The sequence below is a fragment of the Parus major genome, chromosome 21, assembly GCF_001522545.3.
Source record: "Parus major isolate Abel chromosome 21, Parus_major1.1, whole genome shotgun sequence".
Classification (NCBI taxonomy): domain Eukaryota; kingdom Metazoa; phylum Chordata; class Aves; order Passeriformes; family Paridae; genus Parus; species Parus major.
Window position 1 is genome coordinate 4,155,561 of NC_031789.1, and position 18,326 is coordinate 4,173,886.

The 18,326-nt window shown below is 56.1% G+C and overlaps 1 protein-coding gene across 3 annotated transcripts in view; it reads right to left on the bottom strand.

Moving 5' to 3' along the window:
• TP73 (tumor protein p73) overlaps positions 1-18,326 on the bottom strand; it is a 30,638-nt gene that overhangs the window by 2,501 nt on the left and 9,811 nt on the right. For all 3 annotated transcript variants that reach the window (XM_015648139.3, XM_015648140.3, XM_019008756.2), the window contains exons 4-12: positions 14,336-14,581; positions 3,193-3,379; positions 2,962-3,077; positions 2,394-2,503; positions 1,910-2,052; positions 1,490-1,578; positions 1,059-1,183; positions 501-655; positions 263-395 (exon numbers count right to left, since the gene is read on the bottom strand). In XM_015648139.3, the coding sequence (XP_015503625.1) occupies positions 263-395; positions 501-655; positions 1,059-1,183; positions 1,490-1,578; positions 1,910-2,052; positions 2,394-2,503; positions 2,962-3,077; positions 3,193-3,379; positions 14,336-14,581 (1,304 nt within the window). The remainder of the gene's footprint in view (positions 1-262; positions 396-500; positions 656-1,058; positions 1,184-1,489; positions 1,579-1,909; positions 2,053-2,393; positions 2,504-2,961; positions 3,078-3,192; positions 3,380-14,335; positions 14,582-18,326) is intronic.

Here is an 18,326-nt window from a genome sequence, read left to right on the forward strand (position 1 = left end):
CATGTAGGACAAGACCCTCTTTTGGATGTATTTAAATTTCTAATTGATCAGGGACAGATTCCAGAGATGTTTATGAGGGCAGTGGGGATTTCTGACTGATTGGTAGCTGGGCTTTGGTTGCTGAGGTGAGAGGAACAGCAGTGATTTCTCAGTTGGGGCCAGTGGCCAGTTGACCAGTTGCCAGACAGATGGGAAGGTTAGAGCAGGGGACACAGCAAGGAACAGAGGACAAGACAGCCAGGACAGCGGGTGCCTGCCCTACCTGACAAGGCTGGGGTCAGGGTTGTAGGGTGGCGGGGGGGTGCAGTGTGAGCCGGACACCATAGACTGGGATGAGTGGCCCCCGTTCATTTCTCCATTGGTCTGCATGGGGTGGCTGTTCAGCATTCCGGGTCCTGGGCAGTGGCAACAAACACACCCATCAGACACCACCCAGAGCCGATAACCCCCACTCCTGGGCAGGGAGAGCACTGTGCTCGGCCTGGTGACACAGGACATACCCATGGGCCCCAGGCTGGGTGCAGAACTGGAGCTGTGCTGGGCAGGCTGCCCCACCAGCTGGTTCACAGAGGGCAGCTTGTTGATTCCTCCGCCGTGGACTTTATTCATGGGGGAAAGGACGGGGCCGTAGGAGGATGGTGTCTGCAGCTGGCTCCTGTTTGGGAGGGGAACACACTGGTCAGACTGGGGTGAGTGGGATGGAGCTGCCCTGTTCTGGCCTGGAGGGAGCTCCAGTCCATCAGGCCTCCCTACCAAGGGTGCTCAGGGGCTGTGGGGGTCTCGAGGGGCTGCAGAGGTCTGGGGGGGCTGTAGGGCTCTGGGGGACCGGGGGGATCTTAGGGACCATGGGGGTCTTGGTGATGGCAGAGGTCTTAGAACTGTGGGGGTCTCAGGAGGCTGCAGGGGCCTGGAGGATTGGGAGGTCCTTGGGGACTGTGGGGGTCTCAGGAGTTGTGGGGGGGTCTCTAGACTGTCAGGGTCTCTGGGACTTTGGGAGTCACATGTGCTCTGATGGTCTCAGGGGCTGTGAGGATCTCGGGGGCTGTGGCAGGACTCACTGCCTCTGCAGGAGCTGCTGCTGCTGCTGCCGGTAGGAATCCACCAACTGCTGTGGGACCAGCTCCACCAGCTCCAGGCTCTCCTTTATCTTCATCAGGATCTCAAAGTTCTCCCGGCCTCGAACCTGGAGGAGAGAACAAGACCAGGACTTTGCTTTATTCCTGTCCCACCTGGCCAATTCCCCATGCTCCCTTTTTTCCACCCAGACTGTCACTGTGGCCAGGGACTGTTTGGGATGCTGGAATCCCTTGGACGTGTGTCTGTCCATGGATGCTTTTGCTCCTATTGCCAAGGCCCCTGCTGTCCTACAAGAGCCTGCGCAGCCCCAGCCTGCCCAACATCCCCTCCCAGAGGTGCTTCTGGCAGAGGAGATGGTGCCACTGCTGTCCCAAGCCAATTTCTGACCCAGTTGCAGCACACCCACACTTACAGGCACGTAGTACATCTCCTCCTCCCCGTGCCTCCGTTTCTTAATGCCAGTGCCCAGCGCTGGGATGCCCTGGGGGCTCTGCTTGAAGGCTGGAAAGGAGAGGGGAAGAGAGTTGGTGGAGTCGTGGGAGATAGGATATGGCAGGGAGCACTTCAAACTGTGCAGGACGCTAAAACCATTCTCTTGGGGCCTGGCATGGGAGTGTCCCTTTGCTATTGTCAATAATGAACAAACATATCTGGCCACGAGAGCCATGCACAGGTACCTTTGGGCTCTGTGGAGAGAGGGGCGGGGTCCGACTTATGCGGCTTAGTGGAGAAAGGTGAAAACATCATCCCTGAGTGTAGATTTGAGCCCCAAGGTCAGGAGTGCAGGGATTTCGGATGCCCTGAGCCCCCCGCCCGCTGTCAGGGGACTCACTGCGCTTGTTGGCATTGCCGTTCTTGGCCGTGCTCTCGTTCAGGGCTTGCTGCTCTCGGAAATGATCCTCGTCGGCTTTTCGGTCCCTGCCGGGACAGGCACAGATCCGCCCCTCGAAGGATCTCCTCCCCAGGACCTGGCCGCTGGGAGAACAGAGCAATCAGTGACCCTGCTTCCCCTTGGGAAGGGCACCGGGACTCAATCCAGGCAGAAACAAGATCCGCGACCCTCAGGGAGCAACGGAGCCCCTCAGCAGCTGGTTCCTGGGGAAGAGGCGCTCCTGGGGCAGAGGAAGGCTCCAGCTGCTGGGCCGGGTCCCTGGTCCCTCCGTGCCAGCCCTTTTCCAAGCTGGCAGAGGGGAGCATTCCTGTGCCACGAGCTGGGACTGCCCCGTCCTCTTCCCTGGGGGTGCTCCCTGCAGGGGAAGGTTCCTTCCCCGGCCCTCCCGCAGTGGGATGCCCCGCATGACCCCGCAGCCACTCACTCTCTCGTCTCCAGGGTGATGATGATGAGGATGGGCCTCCTGTTCATCCCTCCCACGCAGCTGCTGTTGCACATGAAGTTGTACAGGATGGTGGTGAACTCGGTCCCCACCTGCCCGGGAGGGGAGAGCAGGTGCTGAGCGGGGAGTGTGAGGACAGACAGGATGGGATCCCCGGGGAGTGGAGAAGAGGAGGGGAGGCAGGCTGGGATCCCCCCGGAGTGAAGAATCAGGGCTGGACCCTATGGCACAGGGCTGGTGCTTCGGCGGGATGAGCAGGGGAACACTGGGGATGGTGTGGGGATGGTCCCAGCTGGAAAGAGGGGACTGTACAAGGACTGTGGGGGCACCCGGGGCAGGAATGCAGGGGATATCCTATTACACCCCACTTCCCAAGATCAGGCTGCTCTGGGATGCTTCACAGGGCAGGGAGCTGCAGGTTCTGGAGTGTAGCTGCCACCACTTGGGGGCGAGCACAGAGATGTGCCAGGGCGAGCGGGACATTGGGCCAAGCAGCCCAAACCAGGGAGGCAGGGGCTGGTCCTTCCCCCTGCCTCGAGCAGCCGGGTACCTGCGGTGGCTCATAGGGCACCATCACGCTCTGCCGCCCCGTCACCGGGTCATCCACGTACTGGGACAGGTTGTTGCCTTCCACCCGGATGAGGTGGCTGGCAGGGGCTGACTGGCCTGCAGGGCAAACCTCCAGTTAGAGCCAGGGCTGCTGCCCAGGGCGCTCATCCCGTGTGCACGAGGGCTGTGACACAAGGGACGTGTGTCCGTGGGCACAGCTTAGAGCCCTCACCGTCATTGAAGTCGCGGCCGAGCTCGTGGTTGGGGCAGCGCTTCACCACCTCGGTGACGTGTTCTGCCTTCTTGTAGACAGGCATGGCCCGGATGATGGTGCCTGGGGGTGGCGAGGTGGACACCTTGATCTGGATGGGGCATGTCTTGGCAATCTGACAGTAGAGCTTCTTCAGCAGTGGGGAGTACTGGAAAAGAGGAGACATCCCTCAGGTGAGCATCACTGGTGAGGTGGAGAGTGCTCCCCTGGCCAGCCTCAGCTTCCTGTGCTGCTCTGGTGTAAAGGTGCTCCCTTTCCCCTGGAAATGTTGAAATCTGATTATTTCACCCACATTATGTGGTTTCTGCTTTCCACATAAACCAGACACAGCCACCTCCTGGGGCAGGGAAGGGTTTCCCAGATGGGCAAAGGCTCTGGCAGAGCAGGGCACAACTGCACTGAGACAGAGAGAATCTCACTGAAAATCAACAAAACCATCATTCGTGCATCACTCAGCCTGTTTTGGAAACATTGCCAAGTCTGTTCTCACACAGGGCTCCTGACCAAGGGTGACACACCACAGCCTGAGGAAAATGTGCTTGATGCCATTACCAGTGTCACAGCTGATTAGGCAGGACCTGGGAAACAAACCCACAGACGGGTTTGTCCTGTTCCTGACTCATTCCTTGCAGCAGCAGTGGTTCAGGGAGAGGACAGGGTGGGGACATGAGGGGGACCACTGCCTGAGCTGGCTGTGGGAGGAGGATGTTCTGTGGCAGCTAGAGGCAGTACCAACCGTAACTTCTGAGTAGAAAATGGTTTGTGGCCACCAAATTCCTCCCTGTGAGGGCACAGTGGGGATTTCTCAGTGGCAAACTCCTCTCACAAGGCCCTTGGATGGGGGAAGCTCTGGGGTCTGCAGTGTGTGTCCCTCCAGAGCAGGGCTGGGGAAGGAGAGCCTGTCCTTCACCTTCCAGGAACTGCCCAGGTGTGGGGATGTGCAATTCCCTTCCACCTCAGCCATGCCATGCTGTTTTCCATCTCGCAAGGAATGTGTTTGCTATACACCAGCCCACCCCTGTGCTAGGAGCAGCCCGTCCCTGCATGGCAGGGCATGTTCCCGCTCCAGGTATTTTATCTCATCCCCACAACACAGCACCCGCTGCCAAAAAAATACCACCGTGCAGAGCATTTGTGGGGATGTTAAAGCTTGTCCTGAGCCATCCAAATACAGGTGTGCCGAGGGGAGGCTCTGCTCTCCCCATGCTGGGCGGCTCCTGAGTGGGGGCTGCCCAGAATGGGGGCTCAGCACAGGGCTGGAGGCTGTTCAGGGGCTGACAGTGGTGGCTCAGTCCCCACTTTTCCTGGCCATGAGCGTGTCCCAGTGCAGCTGTGGATCAGGCAGGAAGGATTTGTGTCTCCTAGTCCTGCTGCCCTGGCTGCAGGAGATCTGCCTGTGCCTGAGCAAGGTGCTCCCAACACCAGGACTGGGACATGGCAAACAAGAGAAATATTTCCAGGTTTGCCTCATTTAGGTGGTCTCTGGGGAAGTTCTGGGGAGACATAAAGGGCAGAGGCTCTGCCAAGGCAAACAGCAGCAGCTCCTGCAGCACTGGACTGGTTGTAGCCAGCAGCGGGTACCTGAAGGTTCAGAGGGGTGTCCTCAGTGTCCCAAGTTCAGAACCTGCTCAGCACTGGGGAGAGCAGGAAGATGCTGTGGTTACTGGAGGATGGTGACTGAGAGGTGTAACACGTACTTGAACCTGACAACAAGAATTAATCCTTATTTTGGTAGGCACTTTGACTTGCCCAACAAATGAGGATACTTGGAAACATCCACTAAAATCCCCAAATTTGCACTCACACCGGATGATGCTGACTACATCTTGACTCCATGGCCAGGTTAGCATCCTGGGCGTGATCCTGCATCCCCAGCAGGGATTCTCAGGGATCAGGCCTGAGCTGGAAGCGTGGTCTGCACTCAGTGTGGTGACCCTGCTCTGCCTGGCCAAAAGTCCCATGTGGCTACAGACCACGAGACTCACTCACCCACCACGATGGGGTTTAACACCCTCGTTTAGAGGAACCACCATGGCAAAACAAGGGTTATTTGGAGGGGGCTCTTCCTTGCCAGGTGTTAAAATACTGACAACTCCTGTCAAAGGATCTTTTCATGTAGACATTCCCGGGCAGCCCTCAACATGCCTGGGAACTATAACTGCTCTGGAGGAGCAGAGGTGCATTATGGCAAGTTCTTTGGTAACAAATTCTCTCATTATACCATGTTATGACATGGATAAATCTCTGTTAAATAGCAGAGTGATGCCCTGCAGGGGGAAGGCGGCCGCTCCGTGCAGACTTGCCTCCGCTGATAACCTTATCGTGTCCCAACAGCTCCAGGATCGCCTTCAAAGATCCCTCCACAATAACAAACTATTCTTTTAAGGAACTCCCTGCTGATAATTCTGGGCAAGAAAAGTCCAGGCTGTGTCCTGGGCAGCTACAGTCCTGATTCCTCTCTGTGTAGAGCCATCCTGTGCTGTGTCTCCAGCTGCAGCCAGGGCTGAGCGCTCCCAATCCTGCAGACCCACACTGCTCAGGGCCACCAGGACAGCCAGCATCGTCTTTTTGGGATCCCAGGAGGTCCTGCATCCCCAGCTCTACTGCATCCCCAACTTGGCAATACACTCTCTGTACGAGATAGCAAAACCTGTGCTGAGCAGAATGTCCCTGGGCAGACACCTCTCTCCTCCATTATCTGTATTTGATAATTTGATAATTATCTGCCCCATGCACATCTCTGCCAGCCTGTGCTGCATCACCTGGGGTCCTGGTACCTCCCAGCACAGCCATACCCTTCAGGGACCACAGGCACCATGGGCTCCTCAAGTGTGACATGAGGCAGTGGCAGAGCAGAACTCAGAGATGAAAACGCTGGGATTTAATCGCAGACCAGCGCTGCCACATTGCTGCTTCGGCTCCCTGTGTGTCATGGCTGTGTTCCTGCCACCTGTGCTGGGGGAACCTCACCAGTCTATTCACCCACATCCTTCCCATTCTGCAGTGTTTGGACAAACTGACCTCTCAGGACATGTGGCAGCTGGGTCACAGCCAAAGCTCAGGTCACTTGATCTGTGGCCAGCTTGCTGCTGGCACAGGAACAACATCTTGGGCCACCTGAACCCCTTCCTGGCATGTCCAGACCTCAGCTCCAGGATTCCTTTCCCATGTACAAAGAAGCCAGACTCCTGCCTTTGTCTCCACACCCTGCTCTGCCCTGGGGACCGCTGGTGTCTATCTCCAGACTTACATTAGGACTCAGGTCATCTCTGTTCCTGTAGGACATCGGAGAGCGTCTGTTATTGTGTGTTACCATGTGTGTGAGGAACACAGTGGTTTCTGTGGCTTGTGGGTGCTGGGTTGCTTGAGCCAGCACAGAGCAGCAGCAGCACTGACAGTCTCCCCTGGAGCCTATGGGAACACAGAAGCTCTGTTTCTCTGGGATTTCCTGCAGCTGTCAGTGTCACCCTCAGCTTCTGAGCTGACACTGTGATGCCAGCTCTGTCTCTGTCCCTTCCCTGCTACTGCTGTCTGTCCAGAGCACTAGGAATAAGCCAAAAAACGGAGAAGCCAAATTATTTAACTCCTAGCAGCCTATCAGCTCTAAGCTCTGTTTCCCCAAGAGCTTGGTACCACAAAGAGTCCTTGGATGTCTTTGAAACGCAGCTGCTTTTCAGTGAGATGAGATCACTGTGGGGCTTCACCTTGGTTATCCTGGTGCTGCTGCCCCAAGGAAGTGTTCTGGACACCAAGATTCCACTGAGTGAATGTCCCACAATGGCTCGTGGATGCAGCAGTGATGTGGAGTCTCAGCATCCATCACTGCCCACCCTGAGAGAGGACCAGGAGATGGCTCCAGAGGCCATCACTGCTCCAGGGCTGCCTCCCCATGCAGGAAATGAGCAGGGAGAGGTGGTTTTCCCTTGCACAAAAAATAACCTGAATCCTCTGCCTGGAAAGACCTCCTGGCGAAGTCCATCTTGCCCAGCTGTCCCTGGGCAGCAGAACCGCTAGGAGGATGTGTCCCAACAGATTTGGAGCTGATAAAATCTTATTTATCTTCAACTGTTGACACCGAAGCGTCTAGACTTGCCTGTTGGGGAAGGCGCAGCCAAGGCCTCCTTTCCCTCTAGAAGGAAATGATTTGCTCAACAATTGCTTTTTCCACAAATCCTCCCCCCGTCCCTACCAGCCACCTCCTCCTCTTCTCCTACATTCCAGGCTTCTCATTAGCTTTACTCAAGACGTGTCCAGGACTGCAGTCAATGGATCCCCAATAAAGCCACTGGCCTGGCAAGGCAGAGAGAAGAAAAGCGCTGCCTCCGGCTGCTAATTTCCTTGCACTCCCCGGCAAGCAGCTGCGGAGCTGCATCCTGGGACAGGTTGGGGCAGATCGCAGCCGAGAGGTGATAATAACGTGTCTGTCATCTTCCCCAGACATGTAGCATCTTGCAAACCGCAAATACCGTTAACCGGCTCGGACGAATCTGTTACGACAGATCCTGGAAGACGTGCCGGCGGCACAGCTAATTTTTTTTTCTCCGTCTAATTTTTTTTTAATAACCATTTTTTAATCACCGGCCTGTAAACTCCTCACTGAGCTGGAAATTCCTCCCCAAGCTACTTTGTTGCTCATTTACTATGAGCCAGGTTTGAGTATGACTGGTGCCTGAGAGGGGAGTGTCCAGTGGGGCCTGAGGTACCTGCCCAGCACACAGGTGGGCTGGACAGTGGGGATATTGCCCTGGGGATGGCTGTAGGAGGTACCCTGGTACCCTGTGCCTCCAGTCCCTGCATCACAGCAGTGATGGATCAGGGTCATAAGAGACGCCCCAAAACCCATCTCCCCATGTTCCCAGTCCCTGCACCACAATAATGATGGATTGGGGTGATGGTCATAAGGGATGCCCCAACACTCACCTCCCTGTGCCTGTGGTCTCAGTACCACCTCACTGATGCCTTGGGGTGACTCCAGCCACCACCAGCTGTGCCCAGGACAGGGGGTCTCAAGGCACTCAGCAGAGCCCCCTGATCACCCCAGCCATGATCAGCTGCAAGGGGCCTCTGCCCCCCACAAGTCCCCCAGCCTTACAGACCACTGAGGTCTCAGGGCCTTGCAGCAGAGCAGCACAGGGAGGCTCCCTGTGCTCCAGCTCGTGTACTTCTACCTTAATTAGCATGCTATTACTGCTAATTAAAATTCCTTGGTTTGCCCCCAAAGGACTCCTCTCCCAGCCTTCCACAGTGAGCACATCCTTAAAATAACTTCCAGCTGGGACCTCTCTCACTGCTGATCCAGTACTGGCACTCTGGGGGTTTAATCTCTTCTTGTGGATCTGACTCCCTCTGTGTGGTGGATACTCAGATCCCCTCAGAGCCCAGAGCTCCCTCCCTCCCTCCCAAAAAGGGAAGCCACAAATTCAGCAAGGAGGTTACTTCACACCGCCAAGGATGCAGGGAGCAGGCTGGGAGGAGAGGGAAGAGGAGGCTGAGCTGGCCTTGGGAATTGTTGCTGGGAAGGAGATATGAAAACAAGCACAGCAAGAGCAAGATTTAGGGGGGCTGGCTCTGGAGCATCTCAGGAAGGCTGTGCCATGCAGAAGGGGCTGCTCCTCTGCTGTCTCAGCCACTGCCTGCAGTGGGCATGGGCAGTGAGTGGGTTTGCCAAGGGCACACCAGCATCCTTTCCCCCTCCCATACACTGGAAATCAGGGCTCCCAACCCTCTCCCACCTCTCCTGCCAGGGAGCTTTGCCTTCCTGATGGAGCAGCATTGCCAGGAAGCCATTCCCTTGACCTGTGCATACCAGACACGTTCGAGATAGTGGAGCTGATAGCGGGATCGTGTTGGAACATCACACACCGAATTCCTTTGCCTTTTTTCTTAATTCCATTGTGTCTGGAGCTCCTGGAGCCTCATCCACACCCTGAGAGAGCTGGTGGAAAGCCTCCAGTGGGTTTGCTTCCATGGGCTCTGGAGCAGGCAGGTGCTGGGGTTGATTTCCAACTTCAGGCACACCAAAATATCCACTGTGCTCATCTGCACAGCTATTCAGTGTCCTCAGCTGTGTGAGGTGCAAATCATCTCCAGGCCATGGCTGTTGGACAGCAACCTCCCTGGGATATGGAAAGGTGCCACCTTTTCACCTCCAGAGAGTTTGCAGAGGAGGTTCTTGGTACAGAGATGCTCCTGAAGAATTTTTGCTCCTCTTCGTATCTGCCTCTACCCCAAAAAGCTACGGACAGCAACCGGCAAGGAAGAACCTGCCTCCCAGCACACCAATCACTCCCATCCTCCTCATTCAGTCAGGACCAGAGAAAGCATTTCAGCTGCCCAGTGCCCATGCTCCAGCTGCAAGATCTATCAAGCAAGAGGAACCAGTCCCACGCTGCTGTCTCCGCTGGCCGAGCACTGGGGTGCAGGCTGGTTTGCTGTTTGTCATCTATGGGAGCAGGAGCAGCTCTCCTCAGGTGCGGACCTGTCCAGCCTTTCCCTCGCAGGCTGTTTGCTGCCCCAAACAGCATCAACACCCTGGGTGTGGTTCAGACCCTCCACGCCTGTGTCAGAGACCCTCCCCCGCCTGCCTGCTCGGGGGTTTGTCCATCTCCCCCCGGCTCCAGGGGCTCGGTGTGTGCCCAGGCAGCTCTCCCACAGCACGGCCTCGATCCCGCACGTCCCTCCTCAGCCCGGCCGCGGGAGGCCAAAGACCCCATTAACGCCTCTGCAGCTCCGGCACCTGCGACAGCGTCCGGCCGGGAGGGAGCCCCTTTCCGCCGCCAACCCGACTTGAGAAAAATCCTAATTATCCGTCAGTTACCAGCTGGCTGGCGTGGCGAGGGGCTGCGGCGAGAGAAGTGCCGCGATGGGCTGCGGCTGCAGCGTGCCCGGGCAGCTGCGGGCAGCGGGGCCGCGGTGGCTCCGGGATGCCGGCGAGCCCCGGCTTGCAGCTCCCGGCTTGCCTGCCACAGGGGGGCTTCCAGCCCGCAGGGAAAACCTTATTTTCGGCATCTGGCCCTTGCTCTCTGCGATAAGAAGGCCATTAAAAATGAAAAGGGAGGTGGCAGCAGCCTGGAGGGCTTCCCACAGCACGGGAAGGCGCGGCCGCTTCTGTCCGGAGCTGGTGGTGACACTCAGAGCTCAGCCCGGGGGTCGGGACAGGGTCACCCACAATGTCACCCAGCACTGCCCAGAGTCCCTGTGAGGACAGAGCTGGGTGATGTCAGTCCCAAGGCTTCACCCTTTTCCATTCACATCTTTCCTAAATTAGAAAATCAGCATTTTGAAGCAAGGGAGAGCAGCTGATGATGTTCTGGTCCCATTGTCCACACTGCTACCCTCAGACCCCTTCCTCCTCCTCCTGCATTGAGTCAAGGGTATCTGCTAAAGCACATCTTATCTCTGGAGAGATATGCAGACTCCTCATTTGAATCCTTCAGGAGTTGGGAGAATCCACCACATTCCTTGGTAAATTGTTCCTATGGTTAATTATCCTCACTGCTAAAAAAAAATAAAATAAATATTCCTCCTTGTTTCTAGTCTGAATTTGCCTGGCTTCAGCTTCCAAGTGCTGGATCTCATTATGTCTTTTGCTATTAGATTAAAGAGCTGGCTGCTATCAGGAACTATCTCCTGGGCATACCATGATCAAGCCCCCTTGCTCTTCTTGGGGAGAACTTCCATGCAGAATGTTTCTCTTCTATTGCTCTACAAGGAATCTGTTCCAAACTGTTTTTCTTCTTCACATCTCCCTCCCAGGCCATGTCTGTTTTGTCAATAGAGGGTCTGAAGTGTGGACAGGAGTACTGTGTGTGGGCAGGGCTTGGGGACACTTGGCTCCCCTGCCCGGGTGACACTGATTTGCCCAGCCCTGCAGAGCAAGCGCTTGTCCAGGATTATAGAGGGGCCAGTTTATCTGTGCTTAGGAGCCTCCTTTTAAGTGAGGGAAAATAGGAAATGCCACATCTCCCAGAGGGATTCTAGTCAAAACCCTTCAAAACCAGGAGGCCATTGAGCTACACACTTCCATCAACCACAGCTTGTGATTATATCAAAATATGATGCCAAATCTTTTGACAAGATGACTCACACAAACCATTTGTTTTGGCATTGCCTGCTCACCAGCTGTCCTTTCCTCTGTGGCCAGATCCTCCATGGTTCAACCCCAAACTGCAAGAGACCTTGAGCTGAGATTTCTTCCAGTGCAGCGGACCCCTCGTTGCTCCAAAATGCTGCCCAGCGCGTTGGCTCTGCCGAGCTTGTGGTCAGTGCTTGTGGAAACTGATCAGCCATCCTGGCATAAATTATTGGGTGCAGCAAAGCTCAATATATCCAAAAGCCACGAGGCTTCCCCAGGGGGAACAGGCTGGGTTGGTTCTTCCTGAGTGCTGCCCCAAACCACGCAGGTCCTGCACAGCACCAGGATGGTTGGTCCTGCTGTGCTTGGTGTGACCATCATTGCACTGTCAGATGTCCCTTTCTGTCCCCAGACCTACTGAACAGGCACTTCCCAAGTACCTGCGTTTCCCAGTGGCTTTTCCTTACATTACATGTGTGTTCCCAGCTCCTGTGGAGGCTCACAGTGTCCCATGCAGTGTTATTTCTGTGTTCATTCACAACATAGAACACATTTGTTTTGCTCAGCTCTTTCCCCTGTTAAACCAGGACAAAAATCTCAGGTGTGGCACTGCAGAGCTCACAGTGAGTGGGAGGAAGGCAGTGATCCTATCTTCCAGCACTGACCATGCCTGTGACAGCCCCAGCCAGGAGGACAAAGGGTGACACCAGCTGTCACTACAGCAGGACCATTCCTCATGTGGCACCTCGGCAAGCCGGACACGCTGCACCTGTCTTGACAATCCCACAGGAATCTCTGTTTCAAATGAAACATCCCCTGTGCTCTCCAGGGTGCCAGATTCTGCCAACCCACTGCTGCTCTCCACGAGGCTCAGCTCCAGTGCAGGTGGGCACTGGCCCTGCAGCCCCCTCAGCTCTGGGGGATGCAGCCACCCCAGCATCGTGCCTCAGAGGGTCACACACCTCTGACTGCCTTCCCGAGTGTTAAAGCCACTTCAGGCATTCAAGTCCTCACTCTGGACCTTTCCCAGGACCCATCCTTGCAGTCGTGGCTCCCTCCACAGAAGCTCCCAGCCATCCCTGGAATGAACACGTTCTCCGGGCGGCTCCTGGGTCCAGCTGCTCCCCCAAGGCTGGGAGGGCATCCTGTGGCACTGCCTGCCCTGATCTCCCACAAAGGCTTGGAAAAAACAGCTGTATCCTGTCCTGGTGAGCTGAGCTGCCAGTGGGACACAGCTACAGGAGGTCAGCTCAGGGTGATGCGAGACAGTCGAGCTCCCTTTAGTTAGAACAGTGGAAAGATCCCAGGGGAATGGGATGGCTTTCAGGAGGGGAGCCCTGCTGCGCTGTGTCCGCTCCATCCCACTGCACTCCTAGCTGGGGACAGTGGCAAGCGAGCATCAGACACGTTCTGGCCGCCATCCCTACGTGCTGGGACAAGCCACCCTGCAGTGCCTTGTTTCGGTTTCCATTGGGACGCGTTAGCCGCACGGGAATGTGCAGCTTTACCTGTGACTGATAAGAGTTATCTATCCCCCAGCAGGGATAGGAGTGGGCTGGAATCACATCCTGCCCGAGGACCTCCGGTTTATTCAATTCCTAATGAAATACATCCCTGAGCAACAGCCCACAAGGAAAGCCAGAGGAAAGAGTGGAGATTAACCACCCCTGCGAGAGCAAGTCGTGTTAAACCACGGCGCTGTCCCAAGTCCCCTGTCCGTGTGAAGCAGCAGCCACCGGCCGCGGGGAAGCTGCCGGACTGCACCAGCCGGGAATTCGGCTGCGTTCAAAGCCCGGATCGCTGCCGGCTGGCTGCTGCTTTCCCTCTCCATTCACCCCTGGCAGGACACAGCCCCAGCCCTGCGGCCGCCGCCCGTCCCCGCCCGCATCCTCCCCAGGACAACCGGGAGCATCCCGGCGGGGTGTCCCTGCACTACAGCATCCGAGGATGTTTTCTGTCTCCGCAGGAAGGACTGTCTTGTCAATTAAACGCGTCACCTTCCGCAAACAAAGGTCATTATCACACGCGGGGCTTAAATATCGCTGGGCTGCTCTGCCCGTTCCATGACAATGTCAAAACGCAGCCCCGGAGGAAACTCTGCTGTCCTGCGGGGTGTCAGTCATCCCATCCCAACCTTCCTGCTCTGCCAGTGCTTCCTGGAGGAGAAAACCCACCCGGCTCAAGCGTGGTGAACTGTTCTCCCGGGTATTCCAGAGGTACCCGCTTCGGGATTGCCACTTGTGGCACTGGCAGCAATTGCTGGTTCTCCTTAAAAACGCTGGGCTGAGCCAGCAGCAGGGATGAGAATTTAGGACCTTTTGCCACAAAAAGCAAAGCGGCCCCCGTGCGCTGTGCCCAGCCCCCGGGTCCCTGCTAGCAGAGCTCTCCTGTGCCGGGCAGCAGGAGGGTCGGAGCAGCCGTGGACCAAACCTGCATCCCGGCTCCCGAGCAGACAGCAGGAGCTGTGCGGCCGTCCCTCCGTGCATCAAAACCTACTGTGCTTAAAAACCTGCTCTGTTATTTGCTGTGACTTGTAGGGATTAAGTTACTCCTCTAATACGGGATGGAGAAGGACTGTAAGTGACAAGCAGGCATTTACAGCACAGCTGGGAACGGCGCCGGGAGACACGAGCAAAGGTCCCTCTTGCCCACGGCCTCGTCTCTGACAGCACCCGATGGCAAATACGCCGGGAAGCACCGTGAGAACAAGGCAGGTACTTCCCCAGGGCATTTATTTTCGGAGGACATTTACCAAAAATTTAGGGAATTGAGGCGAGAGAAGTGACATCCCAGCCGTTGTGCTTCACACCCCTTTGGGAGAAACCCCCTGGAAAGCAAGCACTGATGTTTCCAGCACTCTTTGCTTCTCAGGGCCACCACCTGTGCCAGTGAAGTCCCCATCAGTGGTGGCTGCATCCCGCAGCTGCCCCGTGCGAGCCTCCCCACCGCCGCCGCGTTGGGTGTTGGCCGTGAGGACGCGCTCGGCGGTGCTGAGCATCTCCCTAGCCGAGGTAGAAGAATGCAACTTACTGTCCAGGTGGCTGACTTGGCGGTGCTGGATTGCTGGAAGGTCACCTCGAAGTGGTGGGGACCAGGGTAGTCGGTGTTGGAGGGGATGACGGGAGCCGGGGACATGGCGTCGAAGGTAGAGCTGGGCTGCGAGTAGGGAGAATGCGTTGGGACATTGGAGGTGTGCTCGGAGCTGTAGGGGCTGGTGGAGGCTGCTCTGCTGCCGATGCTCTGATCCATGCTGTTGTTCAGCAAATTGAACTGGGACTGGAGGAAGGGAAAAGGGGAGGAGGGAAAAAAGAAAACACCAGCCAGTTTAGAGACAGGGAAACCTCAGCCACCTTTCTGCAGGGCTGGGGTGTCCTGTTACAGCCTCCTTAAAGGGCCAGCGTGCGGGAGGGGAGCCAAAAGAGCTGGTCTGGGTGGCTCGGGATTTCCGACAGGTCACCACTTGTGTGAGGGATGCACTCCATACGCTTAAATCACCCTCCTCGAGCTGCTCCATCCTCGCTGGAGGCAGCCCGGTGTCACAGTCCTGGATTTCTAGCGTACCTGCCTTGGGAAAGCCACGCTTCTGACAGTGGGGAAAAGGCAGCGATGTTGCGGGGTTTGCTCAGGGTTGGGAGATGTCCCGCTGCAGGCAGAGAGAGACAGCCCTGTCCTGCATGCAGGGCTCTGCTCCCCGCTGTCCCTTCCAGCAGCCAGTGTCACAGCTCGGTGAAGCCACCCTGCCAAGGTGAGCAGCAGTCCCTGCTGATGACATCGCTCTATGGCGATGGCGATACCGAGCGGCCGTCCTGTTTTCCAGCCTCTTTTCCAACCTGTCCTTCATGTGTTCACGGACACACACCCACACACCACTCCCGGGCGTGCTTCCCTGAGCCAGCCAGCCCCGAGCAGTGGTTTGTAGCTGGTTTCCCAGCGGGATGTTTGCTCCCAGTGCCTGGTGCAGCTCTAATTTGGGAAAACCTCAAACCTATAAAGCACGCGGCCGCGATGCAGAACACTGCAGGAAAGTCACGGGGCAAATGGACCCACTTAGGCAGGTCCTGGCTCTTATTCCAGACCCATTGGACCAAATAATTCTTCTTTCATTTTTTTTCCTTATTCCTTTTCTGAGCAATTACTGTCAGATTCTTCCAATAAGAGCTGGCAGCCCCTTTACCCACAGGCACAACCCAAGCACAGTGACATTCCCAGGAGCTGTATGGCTAAAACAACCTCAGTATTTCATTAGAAAATCAGACTCAAATACATCCATTTCTCAGTCATAGTGAGATTTTTTTCCCCCAGAAATCTGCAATTCCTGAGCTGCCCGGGGGTTGCTCTCATCCTGCAGCCCCAGTGGCAGTGGCAGTGCTGGTGACCACGTGCAGTGTCTGGTGCATTGCCGTGTGTCATCCTGGCTCCCTGCACTGGAGCACAGCCCCCGTCAACTGCCCTCATGCCTGCCAGGGACTGTCCCTGTCCCCAGCACTCACTGGGGCAGCTCTGGGAAGCCAAGAGCTGTGCAAGCAGCCATGGGCACAGCCAGCAGGCTCAGCCTTCTCCAGAGGGCTGCAAGGCTCACAGCTCAGGAATCAGGAGACGTGTTTTAACTTGGGATCCCAACCTCACCCAACCCTCTTCAATGTGGAATGGTTTAAAGGCAATCATCCTTCTCCAGGGAAGTTCTCCTGTTGCCTACATCTCTCACAAGGTCGTTGGAGCCTGTGACTAACTGGAGGAATGCTGAACAAGATCTGGCTTGCTTTTACGCATCCAGCCATTTTCTCCCCTAAAATATGTGCCTAAATCCCTCTATTCCTCCTCGCCACTCTATAAATAGCCCAGCGAAAGACAAGCCAAGCTTTCCTTAATCCAGGTTTCACCTGGAGAAAAACTTACGAGAAACTCTGGCAAAACAGGCATGTTAGGAAAGCTCTTGCCATCCAACTGGGAATTCAGCTGCTGCAGGGTCCGTGGGCAGGGCAGAGCCAGTGAGGTGGCACAGACAAAACTGAAGGATTGACCAGGAGAACAGCAGCAAGGGAAAAGGGATTGCTGCTGGATGGGGCTGTTTGCAGCCCAGCTGATCCAGGAATATCAGGACTGAGCTGTTTTGCTCCTGTGCTGAGAGACAGGATTGTTTGTGGCTGAAGCCTGTGGCTGTAAATGGGAAAGAAAATGGGGACCCGCCACAGAATGGAGCATCCCAAGCTCTGCATGGGAGAAGACTTTCCCTCAGGAAGAATGCAGAGATAGAAGACCCAGGGTATCACCTCTACCAGCCAGGCTGGCTGCCCCGAGCTGGGCTGCCTTAGTACAAAGCAAGAGGCAGCATCCTGAGTGCCCAGACTTTGGGAAACTGCTGGCAGAGAGACCTGGAGTCAGGCATGTGGGCAAAACTAAAGACTTGCTGTTCAAAATTGATGAAATTGTGGAAACATTTCCCTAAAAGACAAATCGACGACAGGAGTGTTTTTGTGTGTGTGTGTGTAAATATGTACATACACACACAGGGATAATTATTCACACAACTGCAGCAACGACCTCCCATGGAACAGCCCCAACAATGGACACACAGGCTTGGTACAAGTACACTTAAGGTAAAACCAGGAATGAAGCAATTTGCTTCTCTCTCTGACTCCCTCTGTGCCTGTGCTGGACTGTTCCGAATGCCAGGGACAGACACAAATCCATTTTCCCTAAGGAAACAACCTTGACACTTGATGACAGGGCTGGAAATGTATTACCTGCAGCACAGGTATTGTTTCACCTGCCCTGCCATCCCAGGGATTTCCACCAGGGAAAGGAAGCCTGCCTGGGGAGGCAGGTGTGTGGTATGGGCTCGGCTGATGAGGTTCCCAATGGATAACAAAGTGGTGCTGGTGGTGTCCAGCACCTCCAGGTGTTCCTTGGATGGATGCTCTGGCTAATGCCCTTCCTACCTGTGCACACACAGGTAAGGAACCCTGCACCCCTGGCACCTGAGGCTCAAATCACACCGTGGGCTCTGCAAGCAGCAGCTGGGACAAAGCAAGAGGAACAGTAACCGACTGCCGAGGCTGCAGCATCCTGCACCAACACGGCTCGTGAGCAGGGCTGGACCAGCCCCAGTTCCTCCCTGCAGCCGCAGGATGGGCACAGGCGTGCACTGGGACAACCCCTGGAGCATCCTGAGCAGCAGCACTCAGGCTGGGCAGGCAGAGCCAGAGCAGGTGCCCCAGAAGAGGAGGATAATTCTAAGAAGAGCATCAAAGCAAACCCCGTCCATAGCAAGCAGCACCTACCGTGGTGTAATGCTGCATCGGGTCGCTGATGTAGAGCATTTTAGTTGTCTCGGGGTTGACGGAGAGCAGGGAAGGCTCCTGCCACGGGAGTCATGGGGTCGGGCCGGCGGCCGGGAGGAAGGAGCGTGGGAGCGGGGCCGGGCGGGCAGCGCCAGGGATGCTGCGCTGGCCACCCGTGTGCTGCCGTCTGTTGGCTTTTTTGCTTTTTTCATCTCCCTTAGTTCTGTCAACTCGCTGCATCCAACAACAAAACGGGGCCCACCCCTTCTGTCCCTCATGACTATTCATTAAAGCACAGGGCAGGCCCCAGCTTGCCCAGTGATGGACTGGGCGATACCAACCATTCCCACTGCAGGGAGAGCAGGGGTCCAGCTCCACCACCAAACCTGCCCGGATCCCACTCCCAAAAGCTTCTTCCAGTCACACAGGGCTGGAGACCTGCTGGGCTGGCACCTGTCACCAGCACACTGAGGTGCCCACCCTCACACTGACCAGGCAGTGCAGGGACTCTGTGAGAGCTCCGTGTCTGGGAGATAAGGAATTATCTCTGTCTGGATGGACAGACATGCATGGGTGAGGATGGATGTGTGGGGGGATGGATGGATGATGGATGGATGATGGATGGATGGATGGATGGAGGAATGGATGGATGGAGGAATGGATGGATGGATGATGGATGGATGATGCATGATGGATGATGGATGGATAATGGATGGATGGATGGATGGATGGATGGATGT